At 46.5% G+C, this 15,927-nt stretch overlaps 1 protein-coding gene across 7 annotated transcripts in view; it reads left to right on the forward strand.

Annotated features, from left to right (window-relative positions):
- Positions 1–15,927, forward strand: part of SMG6 (SMG6 nonsense mediated mRNA decay factor) — a 209,978-nt gene that overhangs the window by 86,705 nt on the left and 107,346 nt on the right. For all 7 annotated transcript variants that reach the window (XR_006890534.1, XR_006890533.1, XM_046674928.1 and 4 more), the window contains exons 11-12: positions 7,848–7,964; positions 9,758–9,926. Coding sequence is in view for 5 of the 7 variants with exons in the window: in XM_046674928.1 (XP_046530884.1) it covers positions 7,848–7,964; positions 9,758–9,926 (286 nt within the window). In the remaining 2 variants the exon portion in view is untranslated. The remainder of the gene's footprint in view (positions 1–7,847; positions 7,965–9,757; positions 9,927–15,927) is intronic.

Raw genomic sequence — 15,927 nt, forward strand, 5'->3', positions numbered from 1 at the left:
TGCCACCTCAGCATGGCTTGATGAGCGGTGCCATGTCTGCACCCAGGATCCAAACTGGTGAAACCCTGGGCCACCAAAGCAGTGTGCGCAGACTTAACCACTCGGCCACGGGGCCAGCCCCCTTTTTTCCAGTTAATTTTTATATGAGGTGTGAGACTTAGGTCAAGGTTCATTTTTTTTTGCCTTTGGATGTCTAATTGTTCCAGCACCATTTGTTGAAAGGCTGTCCTTTCTCTTTTCGTTTTTTTGGTGAGGATGTTTGGCCCTGAGCTAACATCCATTGTCAACCTTCCTCCTTTTGCTTGAGGGAGATTGTCCCTGAGCTAACATCTGTGCCAGTCTTCCTCTGTTTTCTTTATGAGATGCCACCACAGCATGGCTTGATGAGCAGTGTATAGATCCGTGCCCAGGATCCAAACCTGTGAACCTCAGTCCATGGAAGCAGAGCATGCAAGCTTAACCACTACACCACTGTGCTGCCCCCCCCCCCCTTCTTTCTTTGACTTAACATTGGGAAGAATGATTCCTCCCACTTTGTTCTTCTTTTTCAAAATTGTTTTAGCTAATCTAAGTCCTTTGCCTTTCCATAGAAACTTTAGAGTAAGCTTATCTTTGTCTATGAAAAACTTTGCTGAGGTTTTGGTAGTAATTGCGGTAAACCTATAGGTCTATGTGGGGAGAACTGACATCTCTACAATGTTGTCATCCAATCCATGAACATGGTCAGTCTCTCCAGTTATTTAGGTCTTCTTTGAATTCTTTCATCAGCATTTTGTAATTTTCAGTGTAGATATCCTATACATATTTTGTTAGATTTTATACTTCAGTATTTCATTTTCTTTGGCATTGTTGTAAATGGTATTGTGTTTTTAATTTTGGTTTCCACAAAGCTGATATCTCAGAGCTTTTTGTGCTGAACTGTGGTTGGAGTACTCAGAGGTTTTCATCTTCATAGCAAAGGAGAGAGGAACAGTTGGAGTTTGAAGCTTGAATCGCAGGCATTTGAAAACCAAGTGTGGAAACTGTGTGGGTACAAGAGCAGACAGACTTGAATTCCAGTCCCAGCTTTGACACTTACTGGCTTGGCAACCCTGGGCAAGTCATTTAACTTTTCTGAGCCTGTTTCCTCAACTCTCAGAAAGGGAGAATAATACCTCCTGTACAAATCTTTTGTAAAGCTTTGCCTTAATGTATATAAATGCTCTATGCCTAACATAGGTCTCGTATATCACAGTGGAATCATGTCGTTTATGGTTAGCATCCACAAATGACAGAGGCAAGTGTGCCTGCTGTTATGAGCAGCACACGTTTCTTGAACTCCTTCATGGTGCTAATTTTCAAGGATGTGAAGTCTTGACATAGCTCTTGTCCTCAAGGGGCTTAAATTTTGTTGGGGAAACATGTTAAATGTATAAAAATTCTGGGACAAGGTATCACTTGTTAAGTTCCAAATGTGTGGGGCAGACGGTGGGTGCATCGAAGAATTTTCTCTTCCTGGGTTTTGTTTGCCCTTTGTACCCTCTTTGGTGAGGTGGCTTCTGGATGTTGCTGATGAGAGAATGTGTGGGAGTGGGGAGGGGGTGTGTACAGATTTAGGGGAAGGGAGTCATGTGGGAATATGTAATTAATTTTTATACTTTCCCCAGTAAACCATCGACCCTTTTTATGATGTCATGAGGGATTCCTTAATTTTGCAGCTGCTTCCTGATTACGTCAGAGAGGAGCCTCTCACCCCACAGCCTGGAGCTGCACTCATACAAGAATTGGAAACAAATGAAGTGCTGAATATCTAATGGCTTCCACAGGGAGAGCCAGTTCAGACTTCCCAGGCCTCCTTATGCAAGGTCTTCCTCAAGTATTTCTGACCCCCTGAAGTGTCTTTGTTCTGGAAAGACTGGACTGGCCTAGAGCCAGGTGGGCGGGAGTCTGGGGACTCCTTGATGCATACCTTCCTCTCTCCAGGTGTTCTGCAATCCCAAATTTCTGCCCCTTTCCTGAATCTCGTTTGGTGGGTGTTATCCTTCTTGAGGTCTCAGGGTCCTCTCAAACCTGCCGAGATTATCAGTGCAGTTGCCTGACCTGTTCCAGTTCATCCCTTCTCTCCCCTACATCATCTCCACTTTCTCTTGATTTTCTTTCTGTAGCATTTCTCACTTCTGTGCACTTCTTTCCAATCCCTCTTCCACTTCTCTTACAAGAAAAATATTACTTTTATTTGGCATTATAAAGTTTATGAAGTGTTCTGCATATACTTTCCCTTAATTCAAACAAGTTCATGCCCTCTTAGCTTCCCAACTGGTCTACCTTCCTGTTATCTTTTTCCAGCTACCTTAGTGTGTCTTAAATGCTTTAACTAGATTGTTTTTTTGTTTTTTTTTTAAAGATTTTATTTTTTCCTTTTTCTCCCCAAAGCCCCCCTGGTACATAGTTGTACATTCTTCGTCGTGGGTCCTTCCATTTGTGGCATATGGGACGCTGCCTCAGTGTGGTTTGATGAGCAGTGCCATGTCCGCGCCCAGGATTCGAACCAATGAAACACTGGGCCGCCTACAGTGGAGCGCGCGAACTTAACCACTCGGCCACGGGGCCAGCCCCTTAACTAGATTGTTCTTTATAAAATAGTCCCCTCTGCTTCATTCAGAAACCTTTAGCAAGTACCTTCCTCTCTGCCTATCAAGTCAAGTCTGTGTTCCTCCTGTGGCATCACGGGTCCTGTGCTTTGTGGTCCCTGTTACACAGCAGGCCAAGTACAGTGCTTGGCATCTGGGAACATGCCTGATGTGTCTCTACCTGCATGCCTCCTTAATACGCACAGTCCCTCCTTCATCCTGCCGGTTCCATCTTTGTTTATCTTTTGTGGCCCTGCTCAGAAGTGCTCTCTTCCATGAAACCTCCTCTGGTATACACTAGCTGGAAATGATTTCCTTACCCTCTGGTGACAGAAAGCATCTTATTTCCATCTTCTTTATGGCATGAATTACATTGTCTTAAACAGTAGTTATTTGGGTATCTATATATTCTTCTTGTCTTCCTCATTAGATTATCACCTTCTCATGGACAGGATCCTATTTTCTTTTATATCCTCCACAATTGGGCACCCAAATAAATATTTTTGGAATTAATGACAGAATTCGCTTTGTTAAAAGGTTGAGATTTCCTTTGCCCCCACATTTACCCACTGAAAGAAGTCAGAGTTTTACAATCTTATAAAATCTAAAGGGAGCAGCAGGCATAACAGTAAGGGCCCTTAGCGTTACCTTCCACATTCCTCTGTCTTGTCTCGCCGTACCCTGTCCAGGTTTGCCTTCCACCCCGTCAGCCTGTGTTCTGCCATTGTGCACTAGTAATTTGCTTGGGTGTTTTGGTGCCTGATTCTTCTGACTCATTCATTCTACTCTTCAGGGAATAAAATGATGCCCTGATGGCATGAACATCTCTGCTTTTGCTCTGAGATTTTGTCTGGTTCCTGTATATGACTGCCTCCTCCACCTCCTCTTCAGCCAACGACTGCCATAGGGAACTCTGTGGCTCAAACGGCAGCAGTTGAAAGATGTGCTCACTGCCCACTTCCTGTAGACAAAGGAGGTTTTGGTGGGCTGCTCAGGAACTGTGCCAGCCCTGCGTCTGACTGGTGACTGACTCATGAGAAAAGCAGTCTTATGTCTGAAAGATAAGAGCCAACAAATCGCCTCCAGGTGGTGTTAGTTTGGAGGTGACTGACCATTCATTTCCTCTCTATGGGAAGGGTGGGGGGAGGAGGGGGTGGCAGCGCGGAGGGGAGGATCAGTGAATAAGTGGTCTTGCCTGCATTTTTCTCCAGCTATTATTGAAGCAGCCAAGCAAATATTTGATTCTCTCTGCTGGAGTGGCTAGTGGATCCCAAGGCCCTCTGAATCCCTTCTGCTGCTGTCAGGGTATCAGACTTATGTGTCATCCATCCTCTGTCTTCCCTTCATTACTCTTCTCATCCTCTTGCCAGAAAGCTGGCTGTGTGCACCAGGGGAACTCTGCTTGTTCCATTACTGCCAGACTTTTCTGTGACTAGCCAAACCTCATCCCTACTGATACTGGTTTCCTCCAAATCTCTCCTGACCCAGGAGTTATCAGAAGTGATGGTTCTGAACCACTGTGCCTTGGCTAGTCCTAGAGGGTCCAGGCAGGTGGGCCTGTCTTTCCTCCCCTCCTCTTCCCTCTCTACCCCTCCTGCCTCCATCCCATTTCCTGCAGGAGGATGCTTTGCCATCCTGGAGCCGTCAAGCACAGCTTTGCTTTGGCAGCACCGTCGCACACACACTGGTGGGAGAGGGGACGTGTTTATCACTTTTCCTGGAGATTATCTGTTTAAGCACTTCTCTGACAGTTACAATAACAAGGGCAGTGTGTTGTGTTTCCCAGCAGAAGGACACTTGCTGTTGAAAGATGTATAGCACTAATTAGAAATACATAACATCCGGCCACATGGCAGCCTTCTCCCGGCCGCTCCATTTCCTGATTTCATACAACTTTGACGACAGTTGGTTTATGTTTTCCATGAATATGTTCTCAGAAAAATGAGAAAGTCTCCCTGTTACATAGGAGGGAGAAGAGTATTTCTGCCTGAGCAGGTATTTGGCAAGAGGAATAGTGGGAGCTGTGGTCACCTGCCCATTTGAAAGCATGTGGGAAAGGGCAGAACCAAGTTCAAACCTTAGGTGACTTTCTTGGTAAGAAGTATTTCCGTCTGACTTTCTTAGCCAAAACCATCCCCCTAAACCCTTGAGCAAAGCCTGCTTTTGGAAAGAAGGGGAAAGGCTGTTTCACACTGTTAATGAGTTCCTCAGCTCATGTCAGGCTCCTGTTACCTGACACAAAGCCAGAGGAACCCAGACAAACACCAAGGCAAACAATACTTTTCCTTCCCCACCCCACATCACTTGTTGGCCTGGCCCAGCCCAACTCTAGGGATATATATGGCCTTTCATCAGACTAGGGCTGGTTTCCTAGGTCTAGTCCTTAAGTGGGTGGACTCTGGGAATCTGGACGCTGTTTTCCTAGTTGTATAAGAGCGAATATTTCTCAAGGAGTAGCATCTTAAGGCTTGTAGCCCACAGAAGCCTAAGTGAGGCAAAGAGCATCTCCTGAAGATACCATATAACTTAACATATTTCTCACTGAAGGCCCTGGGTCCAAGTTGCCGTGATTATTTGGGTAAATAACTATTTATTTTTTTTCACCTGACTGAAGTGTCCTAAGGTTGCAGAGCCCCTGTTTTATTTGTAGCTGTGTTTTCCACAATAACCCAGCACAGGGTTGAGCACACTGTAGATGCTCAGTTTGTGCTTGTGGTACCATTGAGCCTTGGAGAAGGGCAGGCCTTCCAGAAAGTACTCCATATGAAGTGGTCAGTCACAGGGCTGACTGAAACCCAGGCATTCTGACCCACAGAGAGCTGTGATATCACTACCTGCTTGATCAGAGCAGAAAAGCTTACTGGTTTGTACCTCCCCATCAGTTGGACCAGGTGCCCAGCAGGGAGTGCTGTATCAGACCCTTCTTAAGGTGGGGTGGGGTAGGGGAGGTATAAAGGATTGAGATGACAAAACCACGGCCAAGAACAGAGCACTCATGAAGCTTCCTTTCAGCTGCTGCTCTGAGAAGTAGTTGAGCCCTTCCAGACCTACAAGAAAGAGGCTCCTATTATTGCTACCCTACATGGTCCCTAGATCTTATTGTAGGACACTTAAAAAGGAACCCACCTGGACTGCCCAGAGACTATAGGTGACATTGTTCTTAAGCAGTTCATTCTTCCCCTTGAGCCCTAGTCCCCACTTTAAACTCTGAGAGATAGTCTAGCCTGAGATTGCCGTTTGTATGAAATTAGAAATGGGCTTGGTGAAAGTAATCTCCATTTGTCCCATCATACCATTATTCAGGCTAATGAGAGTGTCTTATTATAGTCTTGGTCTTCTTGAAATACCTGTCTCTTGAAGCTAAATCACCCCCCTTCATCCCTTTTAAGGGCCTTCTGTGTTCAGGTAACTTCTGCCTAAGATCCCCGGTTGATGAGGGGGACACTAAATGTGTACTCAGTGTGTCAGTTACCAGGATGTGGCCTCCACTTGTCCTCTCCAGCTTCATCTGTTCTGGACTTACTCCTCCATTCCAGAGTTGCTAATTAGAGGCAGGCTGCTGGCGGTGCTTGGCAGGGCCTGGGGCTGAGCTGGGGTGGTACAGACAGTGCTACTGCCGATACTAAGGGGTGGAGGGGAGAAGTTGGCAACTTTTCTTAGGATGGCTTATGTATATCCCCCTTCCCTACTTTCCATCCTCCCTGCTCTTCGTTCCTGGATGCCTATTTTCTGTCTCTCTAACAGAGATTTAGGGCCTTACCAGAAGAAGAATGAGAGTGGTGATCTATTCTAATCCCATGGATTGTTACCACTTCCTTACTGCCTGCCACAGTTGACTTAGGAAGTTAGAGGGTGACATTTGGGACCAGTAGGCATCTGGAAGGATGGTGGGAAAGCCACAATAGAAGAATTGCTACATTGATGCTATTCCAATGTTGGGACCCTTCTGAGCAGCAGCCTGCTGCTTCTCACTCCCATGGCTTTCTAAAGTGCTTTAGGGCTGGCTTTGTAGACTCCAGTCATGTTTGCTCCGGTGGCAAAGACGGTTAGGAATAACTGTGGTTGTGTAGCATCTCCTGGAATAAAGACTTCAATTAGGCCTCATTGACAAGACTACTGTTAATGAGGAGAGAGGGCTCCCCCTTGGCTATTGAGGTTAAAATGCAGGCAGGGACAGAGATCAAACAAGTGGCTAATTATCCTTTTAACACTTGGAGATTCTGAGAATTCTCCTGTATTATACAGGGAATTAACAGATTCGCTGCTGCCAGAGCTAGTGAGCCTGGCCCCTGATTCCATCTCCCGTGTGTATTGGGTGTCTCTTTTTCTGAGGCTGCAGGTTGGACTGCTGCCTTTTGTTTGTCACCAATTCCTCTCAAGTCTGGATGAAGTGGCTGTCAGGGAGGGCCACTTACAGGGAGTAGTACAGGCAGCAGTTTGGAAATGTGTATGTAGCTCCCACCAAATAACAGCTCTGGCTACCACTGAGGTGACTCCTTTCACTGACTTGCAGCCAGAAGGAAGTTAGCTAGGCTGAAAAAGTGAGGGGTAAAGGGTGCTAGTATTGGGAGCCAGATTTATTTGTTAGCCTTAGGGGAAAGAATTTGTGAAAATAAACACTAACACTGATTAAGTGCTTATTATGTGCCATGCACTCTCTTATATAAAGTAAGTCATTCAGTGAAGATAGGTTAATTTTAAGTGTTGTGTGTATTCTTTTAGGAGGAGGAACATAGAGGAAGGAGGTAATGATGGAACCAAAAGTTGGTGATTCAAGAGGATAACTTTTGCATTTGTATTTTTCTGATCTTAATTGGTAATTGTACTCCTGCTCTCTATACATTAGAGAGACTGAGTTAATTGAATATGAGTTTCTGTAACTATAATCTGACATTATCAGTAGCCAACTAAAGGTAGAGAGCCTGCAGCTCTGGCTGAAACTGCCCACCTTGGGATAACTGGTGCTGGGCAAGTGATGTGATGCAGAATTTACACAATTGATCCTTACATAATGTTATTAAGTACTTATCCATATGCCAGGCATTGTGGTAAATACTCCATGTGCATTGTTTTATTTGGCCTCACAACTACTCTTTGAGAGAGGGAATATTACTACCCTCAGTCTTAGATGAGGAAGAGGAGCTCAGTGACATGACCAAGGATGTGCACCTGGTAAGGGAGGGAGGTGTGGCCCTTGGCCCCCAGGTTACTAATGGAGTTTCATTTGCCTCTTCTTAGACTGCTTCTCAGAGGAGTGTCGCTCGGTGATCCAGGAGCAAGCCGCAGCCCTGGGTTTGGCCATGTTTGCTCTCCTGGTGCGGCGCTGCACCTGCTTACTTAAGGAGTCTGCCAAAGGTAAGCAGATGAGGGGCCCTAGGCTGGTGGGCTTTCCAGCTGCCTGAGCCCTGTACAGACAAGCTCAGAATGCCACACTGCTTTCCCAGTGTCTTCTCCTTCTATTCTCCATTCTTCCTCTTCCCAACATCCCTTTTTCCTTTTGCCCACTAACTAGTCCTACCTCCTTTTGCAGTCTGATTACTTCTGTGCCCCTGCTTTCTCCTTTAGTAGTTAGGATTTTCACTGTACCTATGAGCTGCTGTGTGTTCCTGCAACTTTAAAAAACCAGAAAAGTGAGTTTTCCCTTTTGTTCATAATTGATGTTTGGGTTTTCCCCCTCTTTGTGTCCCTCTTTGTCTGGTACCTGGTGAGTACTGTGAGCACTGTGGACCAGCCATCTTGGGAGACTCCCTGGACCAGAGCAGGGGCTATCTTTTAGCCCTTGGGTTGAGCAGTGTCCTGTATCCTTTAAGGTTGTCCCTGGAATTCCTAGCCTAATTGCTGAGCCATGTAAGGCAGGGCTGAAGGTTGTACCTTTCTTTCAGCTCCTGGATCAGTACTGGTGAATAGTGAGGCCTTTCTGTTGTTCCCCCGCCACATCAGCTTTGTGAATGCCTCCAGCCGCTGGGTCTACCTTTTGTTTGAGGGAGGGAGGAGGTAACTTTTTGTTTTGAAACAATTTCAAGTTTATAGAGAAGTTGCAAGAATAATACAAAGAACTCTTACATACGCTTCACCCAGATTCCCCTGTTGTTAACATTTGACCATATTTGCTTTGAGTTCTCCCTCTTTCCATACACACACATATACTTAACGCTTATTAGTATTTTCTTCTGAACCACTTGATTGTAAGTTGTGGATGTGGTAGCCCTTTACCCCCAAATACTTGACTGTGTATTTCCTAATAACAAGGACATTCTCTTACATGACAGTACAGTTGTCAAAATCAGGAAACCAACATTGATAGAGTACTGTTAGTGAATCTATAGACTTTATTCAGTTTGTACCAATTGTCCTAAAAAAAATTTTTTTCTGGTCTAAATCCACCCCAGGATCACATGTTGCATTTAGATGTCATGTCTCTTTAGTCTCCTTCAGTCTGAAATGGTTTCTCAATCTTTTTTTGTCCTTCATGACCTTGACTTTTTTTGTTTTTTTGAGGAAGATTAGCCCTGAGCTAACGTCTGCTGCCAATCCTCCTCTTTTTGCTGAGGAAGACTGGCCCTGAGCTAAGATCCGTGCCCATCTTCCTCTACTTTATATGTGGGATGCCTACCACAGCGTGGCTTGCCAAGCGATCATGTCTGCACCCGGGATTCAAACCGGGGAACCCTGGGCCACCTAAGCAGAACGTGTGCACTTAACCACTGCGCCACCAGGCCGGCCCCTGACCTTGACATTTTTGAAGTATACAGGCCATTTACTTTGTAGAATTTCACACAATTTGGGTTTCTCTGACATTTCCTCATGATCAAATTCAGGTTATGCAGTTTGGCAGGAACTCTGGTGCCATTCAGTACTATGCTGAAGGAAAGCTAGAAGTGAGGGGCTAAAGGCCAGATTAGCGACTTCAGCCAGGCCACAGGTAGAGCATAAATAGCTGTCTGCAGGGGCAGACCCAGTGCACTTGTTCTCTCTTTGTCCTGCTTTTCAGAATCCTCTTAGGTGCTGGCACTTGTCCTTCACTTCTGGGCCCAGCTTTCCTGTGGACTTGGTCTCCCTTCCCTAAGAGCTTGCTGCCGTCCCAGCGCCCCAGGGCTCACTCGGAGGCCACAGCAGACATAGGCAGTTCTCACCCTTTGCCTCTGCAGCTCAGCTGTCCTCTCCTGAGGATGAGGATGACCAAGATGACATCAAGGTCTCTTCCTTCGTCCCGGACCTGAAGGAACTGCTCCCCAGTGTGAAAGTCTGGTCAGACTGGATGCTCGGCTACCCAGACACCTGGAATCCTCCACCCACATCCCTGGATCTGCCCTCACGGTGAGCCAGTCTACTCATTCCTTCAGTACTGCTGGCCTTGGCCCACCCATGTTCCCACAGCTCCCCTCCCAGTCTTCTTCTTCATTTCTGCCACCCACAGCCCACTTGTTTCTCTCTTTCCTCCTCATTTTAACTTTGGTTTTTTCCCTTCCTTGAACACTTTCGTTGTTCCCTGATGTTTTAGGCTATTTTTACCTATTCTCTGATCTATATTCCTCCTCTCTCAGTCCCTCTTTTTGTCTCACTTCTTTGCTCTGTTTTGTTTGTCCTTGCTCTTGCTGTCTCATTCTCACTTCATATTGTTCATACTCACTGTCTCTGCAGCTGCATCTTGAGTCTGAGTGTGTGTTGATGTGTGTGAGACTTTGTCTCTCTCCCCCTTTTAGTTTATCTCCATGCATCTTTCAGGCTATCTCTTGCTGCTGCTTGTGCTGTTTTATGCACTCTGTCTCCTTGCCTTCCTCTCACGACATTATAGTATGTAGGAGGGGTGAGTGCATGCACCTCTGTGTTCCATTCACCGAGTTCCCTGTCTCCTCATCACACCCTGCCCCCATCTCCTGGTCTTTGTTTGTCAGTGTGATATCTGTCAGAGCATGTGTCAGATGTATGGGGTGTGTTGGTTTGGGGAGTATGTGTGTCTGCCTGAGTGTGTTTACGTAGATCTGTTTGTGTGTTCGTATGACTTTTTTCTTTCTTTTTGTAAATTATGGTAAAATTTGCCATCTTAACCATTTTTAAGTATACAGTTCAGTGGCATGTTACATTCACATTGTTGTGCAACCATGTATGGCCGTTTCTTATATCCATGTCTGTGTGTGGGTTGTATCTCTGTATGTGCCTCTTTGGGTCTGGTTGTCTATGTATGTCTGAGTGTCTGTGTCTGAGTGTAAGGGTCTGTGTGTGCTCTCTCTGGGGGTTTGTCTATCCAAGGGTCTTTTGGTGTACCTGTCCATGTCTGTGCCTGTATGTGTCCATGTTGTGTCCATATCTGTGTCTGTGTCTCTATTTTTGGGTGTGTGGGTCTCTTTGCAGAGTTCATGTGCCCCATGACAGGTCTGTTTCATTGTGTGTCTGTGTCTCTATGTCTTCGTGTCCATATCCATGTCTTTCTGTGTCTGATTTTGGGTCCGTGTCAGTCCATGTCTGCTTTGGTCCTGTCCATGTCTCTCTGTGTGTAACTGTGTCCTATGGGAATGTGTGTTTTTATATGTTCCTGAAAGTCTGTGTCCAAGATTGCCTGTGTCCATATTTGTCCATGACTGTGTCTCTCTGTGTCAGTCTGGGTCTCTCTGTTGGAGGGGGAGGGTTTCTGTGTAGTAGGTCTGCCTGTATCTGTCTGCCTCTGCCTGTCTCACTTCTGTCTGCCTGCCTGCCTGCCTGCCTCTTCCTGTCCCTCCTGCCTGTCTCTGCCTGTTTTGGCTTGTCTCTGCCTGCCTGCCTCTGTCTATCTCTGCCTCCCTCTGTTTGTCTGCCTCTGCTGTTTGTGTGTGTCTGTATCAAGGGTCAACAAACTGTGGCCCATGAGCTAAGAATGGTTTACATTTTTAAATGCTTGAAAAAAAAATCAAAAGAGTAGTATTTCATGACTCGTGAAAATTATATGAAAGTCAAATTTCGGTGTCTGTAAAGTTGTATTGGAACACAGCCATGCTTATTTGTTTACACTTTGTCTATGGCTGCTTTCACACTGCAACAGCAGAGTTGAGTAGTTGCGACAGAGACTGTATGGTCTGCAAAGCTTAAGATAATTATTGTCTAGTCCATTACAGAAAAAGTTTGCTGACTTCTGATCTCTATCCATATTCCCATGTTTCTCATTCTTCTCTGTGTTAGTGTCACTGTGTGTGTTCATGTTTGTACAATAGTGTCTTAATGTATGTGCATATAGGCACCTATCCTTGGTCATCTCTATTGACTGTCCATCTCTCTCTCCCCGCCTCTCCCTTTCTGTCTCTCTTCCTATCTCTACCTCTCTCTTGGTTTCTCTGTCACTCTCTTTTTCTGCCTCTCTCTCTATTTCTCCTTTCCCTCCCCCTTTCTCCCCTCCCCCCGCCCCCACACTCTTTCTCTCCTCCATTTTCTATATTGTCATCTCTGGCAGGTGTAGTACACTCAGAACTCCTTCAGGCTCTGTATTGGGTGTATATATGTGTATTTGAGAACAGGCATCCATGCCCAGCATCTCATCTTTCTTCTCCAGTGCTCTTCTCTGGGAGGGGGAAGATACTGGATGATAGAATATGGAGACATAGGCTCCTGCCAACAGCACTTCTAGGGAGTGGGTAGGGGTGCTTCTCTGGGCTGGGGGCCAGCCATGTCAGTCTCCTGGACTCATGGATGACCCACAGAGGCAAGGCTGCAGCAGAGATTTCTGACCACCAGTTATTGATCTTTCGTTGTGGACTGCGTAGTCTCACTCCTTCCTCAAATTTCTTTCTTGTTCCTCACCCCAAGAAGCACCCCTGGACTGTTCAACCCACTCTCCTCACACCCTCCTAGCTCTAGCTCTCTAACCACGTGGGTGATGCTCCCAGCATCAAACAGTTCTCTGCATCCTTCCTGTGACCCCTCCTAGGTTTCCAGAGTGCACTCTAGGCTGAGGTCTTGTGAGCCAGGGTTGAGCCCTGAACTGGGCAGCTGGCGCCACACAAAGGAACGGACAGATCTGCTGGCGAGGGAACAGCTATTTCCCAGCAGTGTTCCCCAAAGAGTTAATGTGTACAGCTTCAAACTTTTCAGGCTGTTAATCTATACTGCCGACTAGGCAATTTCCAGTCTTGGAAAGAAACTGACAAGGAAGGACTCAGCTCTCCAAGTATCTGAAGCCACTGCTTCTGAGCATGCACAGGGGTCACTGAGTGTTTCTCCCTTCCTCGTGGGGGGTGAGGAGGCAGACCATCTGTCCCTGGAGCTTGGGCCTTCCCTGGGTCACCTCACTACCACAGGTCCCTGAGATATGGTCCACCCAGCCCCTGTTCACTGGTATCCTGGGCTGTCAGGCCTGTTAACTCTCTTCTGTGGCCTGTCTCCCTTCATCCCTCCTCCCTCGTTTGCTCCCTTTGGCTTTTGTTTGGCTGAGGAAATGGAACACTCACACAGGAAGTGCTGGGCCTCATTTGCTTGAGGTGCTGAGTCTGTTTTCTCTTTGGATGCTGCAGCAAATGGCCCGTTGCCGGCTTATGCGAGCTGCTGCCCATCTTTGGGCAAGGGCTCAATCTGCAGCTGGGCACGTGGTCCAAACTACAGCCATCCCCAGCTGAACTTCACCTCCAAGGCTACAGAGAGGGAGAGGGGGTTGGGATGCTTGAATCAAATTTGCTTAGTCCTTTCAGACTTTTCTTCACAGGGAGAACAAATCTGGCCAAATAATATATTGAATCTGATTGCCCTATAAACAAGTTTCTGTAGCTGCAGGCACCACTTACTCTCTGTTGAACCTAGTCTAGGCTAGAGAAGTTGGTGAAATAGAGAATAGAGTCCCCTTTTGCACTCTCTCTCTCTCTCTGCAGTCAGATCAACAACTGGTTGTCTTTGGAATGCAAGTTTAAGCATAAAGGAGGGGATTTGCAGTCCTAGGGCCTGGCCATAAGGCATGGTAATTTGAGGTCTAGTGCCACTGTTGGACAGAGCAAACCTAACCTGACCACCACTGAGGGTAATCCCGCCTCATAGCCTTGAGATCCAAGCACTGGAAAAGTGGAATAAGAATTTACCTTCCTGCTGTCTAGTTTCTCATATAGCTGCCTAACACTCACTGAGTGAATACTATGGTTGAGAGATTGGCAAGATATGGTGGTTCTGTAGGTTTCAAAGTTGCATCTTATGCCCACTGATCTTCCATACTGTGGGGCCTTTTCTTTTAAGGCCACAGGGAATAACATACTCCAAATAGTTCTGTAGATGTCAGAACAGTAATCTCTCTGACAGTCTTAAGGTCCTTGTGCTGATCTTCCTTTTGGAGGATTTAGGAAAGCTCTTAAGAGAGTAGGAAGGAAATGGCTTCCACTTAACACCTCTCCTTTTGCATGCTTTCATTGGTCTTTGCCTGCATTTGTTGTCTACGAAGACAAATTCTTCATTGATGCTAAGATAAGGGGACCAGATAGCCTGCATTTCAATTTCCCTCTCCTCCAGAAACCCCCACTCCCAAATTGTCTCCCTGACACTTTTAGACCCTTATTTAATCTTGCTCCCTCTTTCCCTCCTGGTGTTTGATTTTGTTACTGTCTTTCCTTGTACACTTAGAGAATCATTTTGAAGCATCCTCCACTTACCCAGGGAAATTCCAAAGCTCATTGTTAGTCTCCTTGGTTCTCTCCTCTTTGCCCATGTTCCTCTTCTTTCTGGTCATATCTACTTTTCCTAGGCAATAGACACTTAGGTACATATGGAACACTTAGGATGATGATGACAGAACATTATTGACACTGCCAAGTGATAAGGGCAGGATTTCAGAGCCATTTGTGCCTTCCCACACAGTGGCACTTAGTGGGTATGTGTGCTGGAGTCAGCATGTAAGTAGGTTGACTTCCCATTTGTACCTGTTAGGAGTTGTAATAGGATGGCTGTATATCCCAGGAAATTTCAGTACAGAGGATTGTAGCAGGGTGTGGAAAGTTGTCTTGGGCCACTATAAAAGACAGTGTAGAGTGCTTTAGTCTATTTAGAACAGACCACAGTGTTTGGAGGGGCCGTCTACTTGTAGGGGGTGGAGGGAAGAATGGGAGCACAGTTTCTGCGCCAGGCTTCTTGTTAGAACGGAGAGGCAGCTACTCCCCACTTTACCACATGAGCATGAGGAAAGTTGTAACTGTTAGGTGATGGAGAGGAGCAGAGCAACAGGCGTCCATGAGCCTAAGCATGATGACCCCTTGCATCCCAGGACCTTTGGCAAGGCCAGGGCAGTGGGACAACCTACCTCATTTCATAGTCTCTGCTGAAGCCAAATCTTCCCTCATCTTGATCTCTAGTTCTCAGTAAGTGAAAGAGTCAGGGGACTTTGAGAACATCCAAACCTAGCCCAGCTGTGGCAGTTGGTTTATTGCTTTCAGCTGGTACTTGAACCCAGGTCCTGGTCTTGGAGGCTTTCCCAGGTTTAATCCCCAGAGCTTTCTCTGCAGCTGTATGACACTGCGCTGACCCCGAATGAGGATAGGAAAATAGAACCAGTGCCAAGCCAGAGTCTCTTTTTCATTTGGAGTCTGGCTGTCTGCCCATGACCAGGGTTACATAATGGGAAACATAGCTGGGGCTCTAGAGAGCCCGCGTTTCACCAGGCTGCCCAGACCTTCGCATTCTGATGCTATATATCTTCCTAATTGTAGCTCGGATGCATTTATCACACTGTTGGATTGGAGTACTGTTAAAAAAAAATCAAAAAACTCCAGAAATTCCTGGACTTGCTGCTTTTCCATGGCTTGTCTTGTACAGTCTACAGAGCATGCTGGAAAATGCTTGTAGGGAGCCCTCTGAGGTATTGTCACATAGGGAAACATAGGGGTATGTAGGGAGCATGCAGTAAGCTAATTTCCTCAGGGAACCTACATGTGCTGACCGTGTAGACGAGATAGAAATTCTTGAGTTAAAAAACAGCTTGTTCACTTACCCTCATAGGGCAGCTCTGAAATAAGAACTAATCCCAAGTCTAATCAGCACCCCTTCAAGGACGCTTAATACGTCTTCCCAAAAGGGCATTTTAGGAGGTCACTAAGTAATAGTCCATCAGCACTTCCCTGAAGGAAGTGGTGGTGACTGTGGGAAGCCCCTTTGCTACCCTGGCTCCCCACCCAGTCTCCCTGGCTCCGGGTTGGGGCGTCAGCACTACAGCCTGGCACCAGGGGGTTCCTCTTCCTCCAAGTGCTGAGTGTGGAGCACACGTGATCTCTCCCACGGCAGGAACCTCTGTCCTCTCGCCACTCCTCCCACAGGACTCCTTGTGAGAGGAAGGGGTGTTGGCCTAAGGCTCCAGTCTGACCCCAGCAGGGTACAGCAGCTGACC

Source organism: Equus quagga, chromosome 11, assembly GCF_021613505.1.
Source record: "Equus quagga isolate Etosha38 chromosome 11, UCLA_HA_Equagga_1.0, whole genome shotgun sequence".
Lineage (NCBI taxonomy): Eukaryota > Metazoa > Chordata > Mammalia > Perissodactyla > Equidae > Equus > Equus quagga.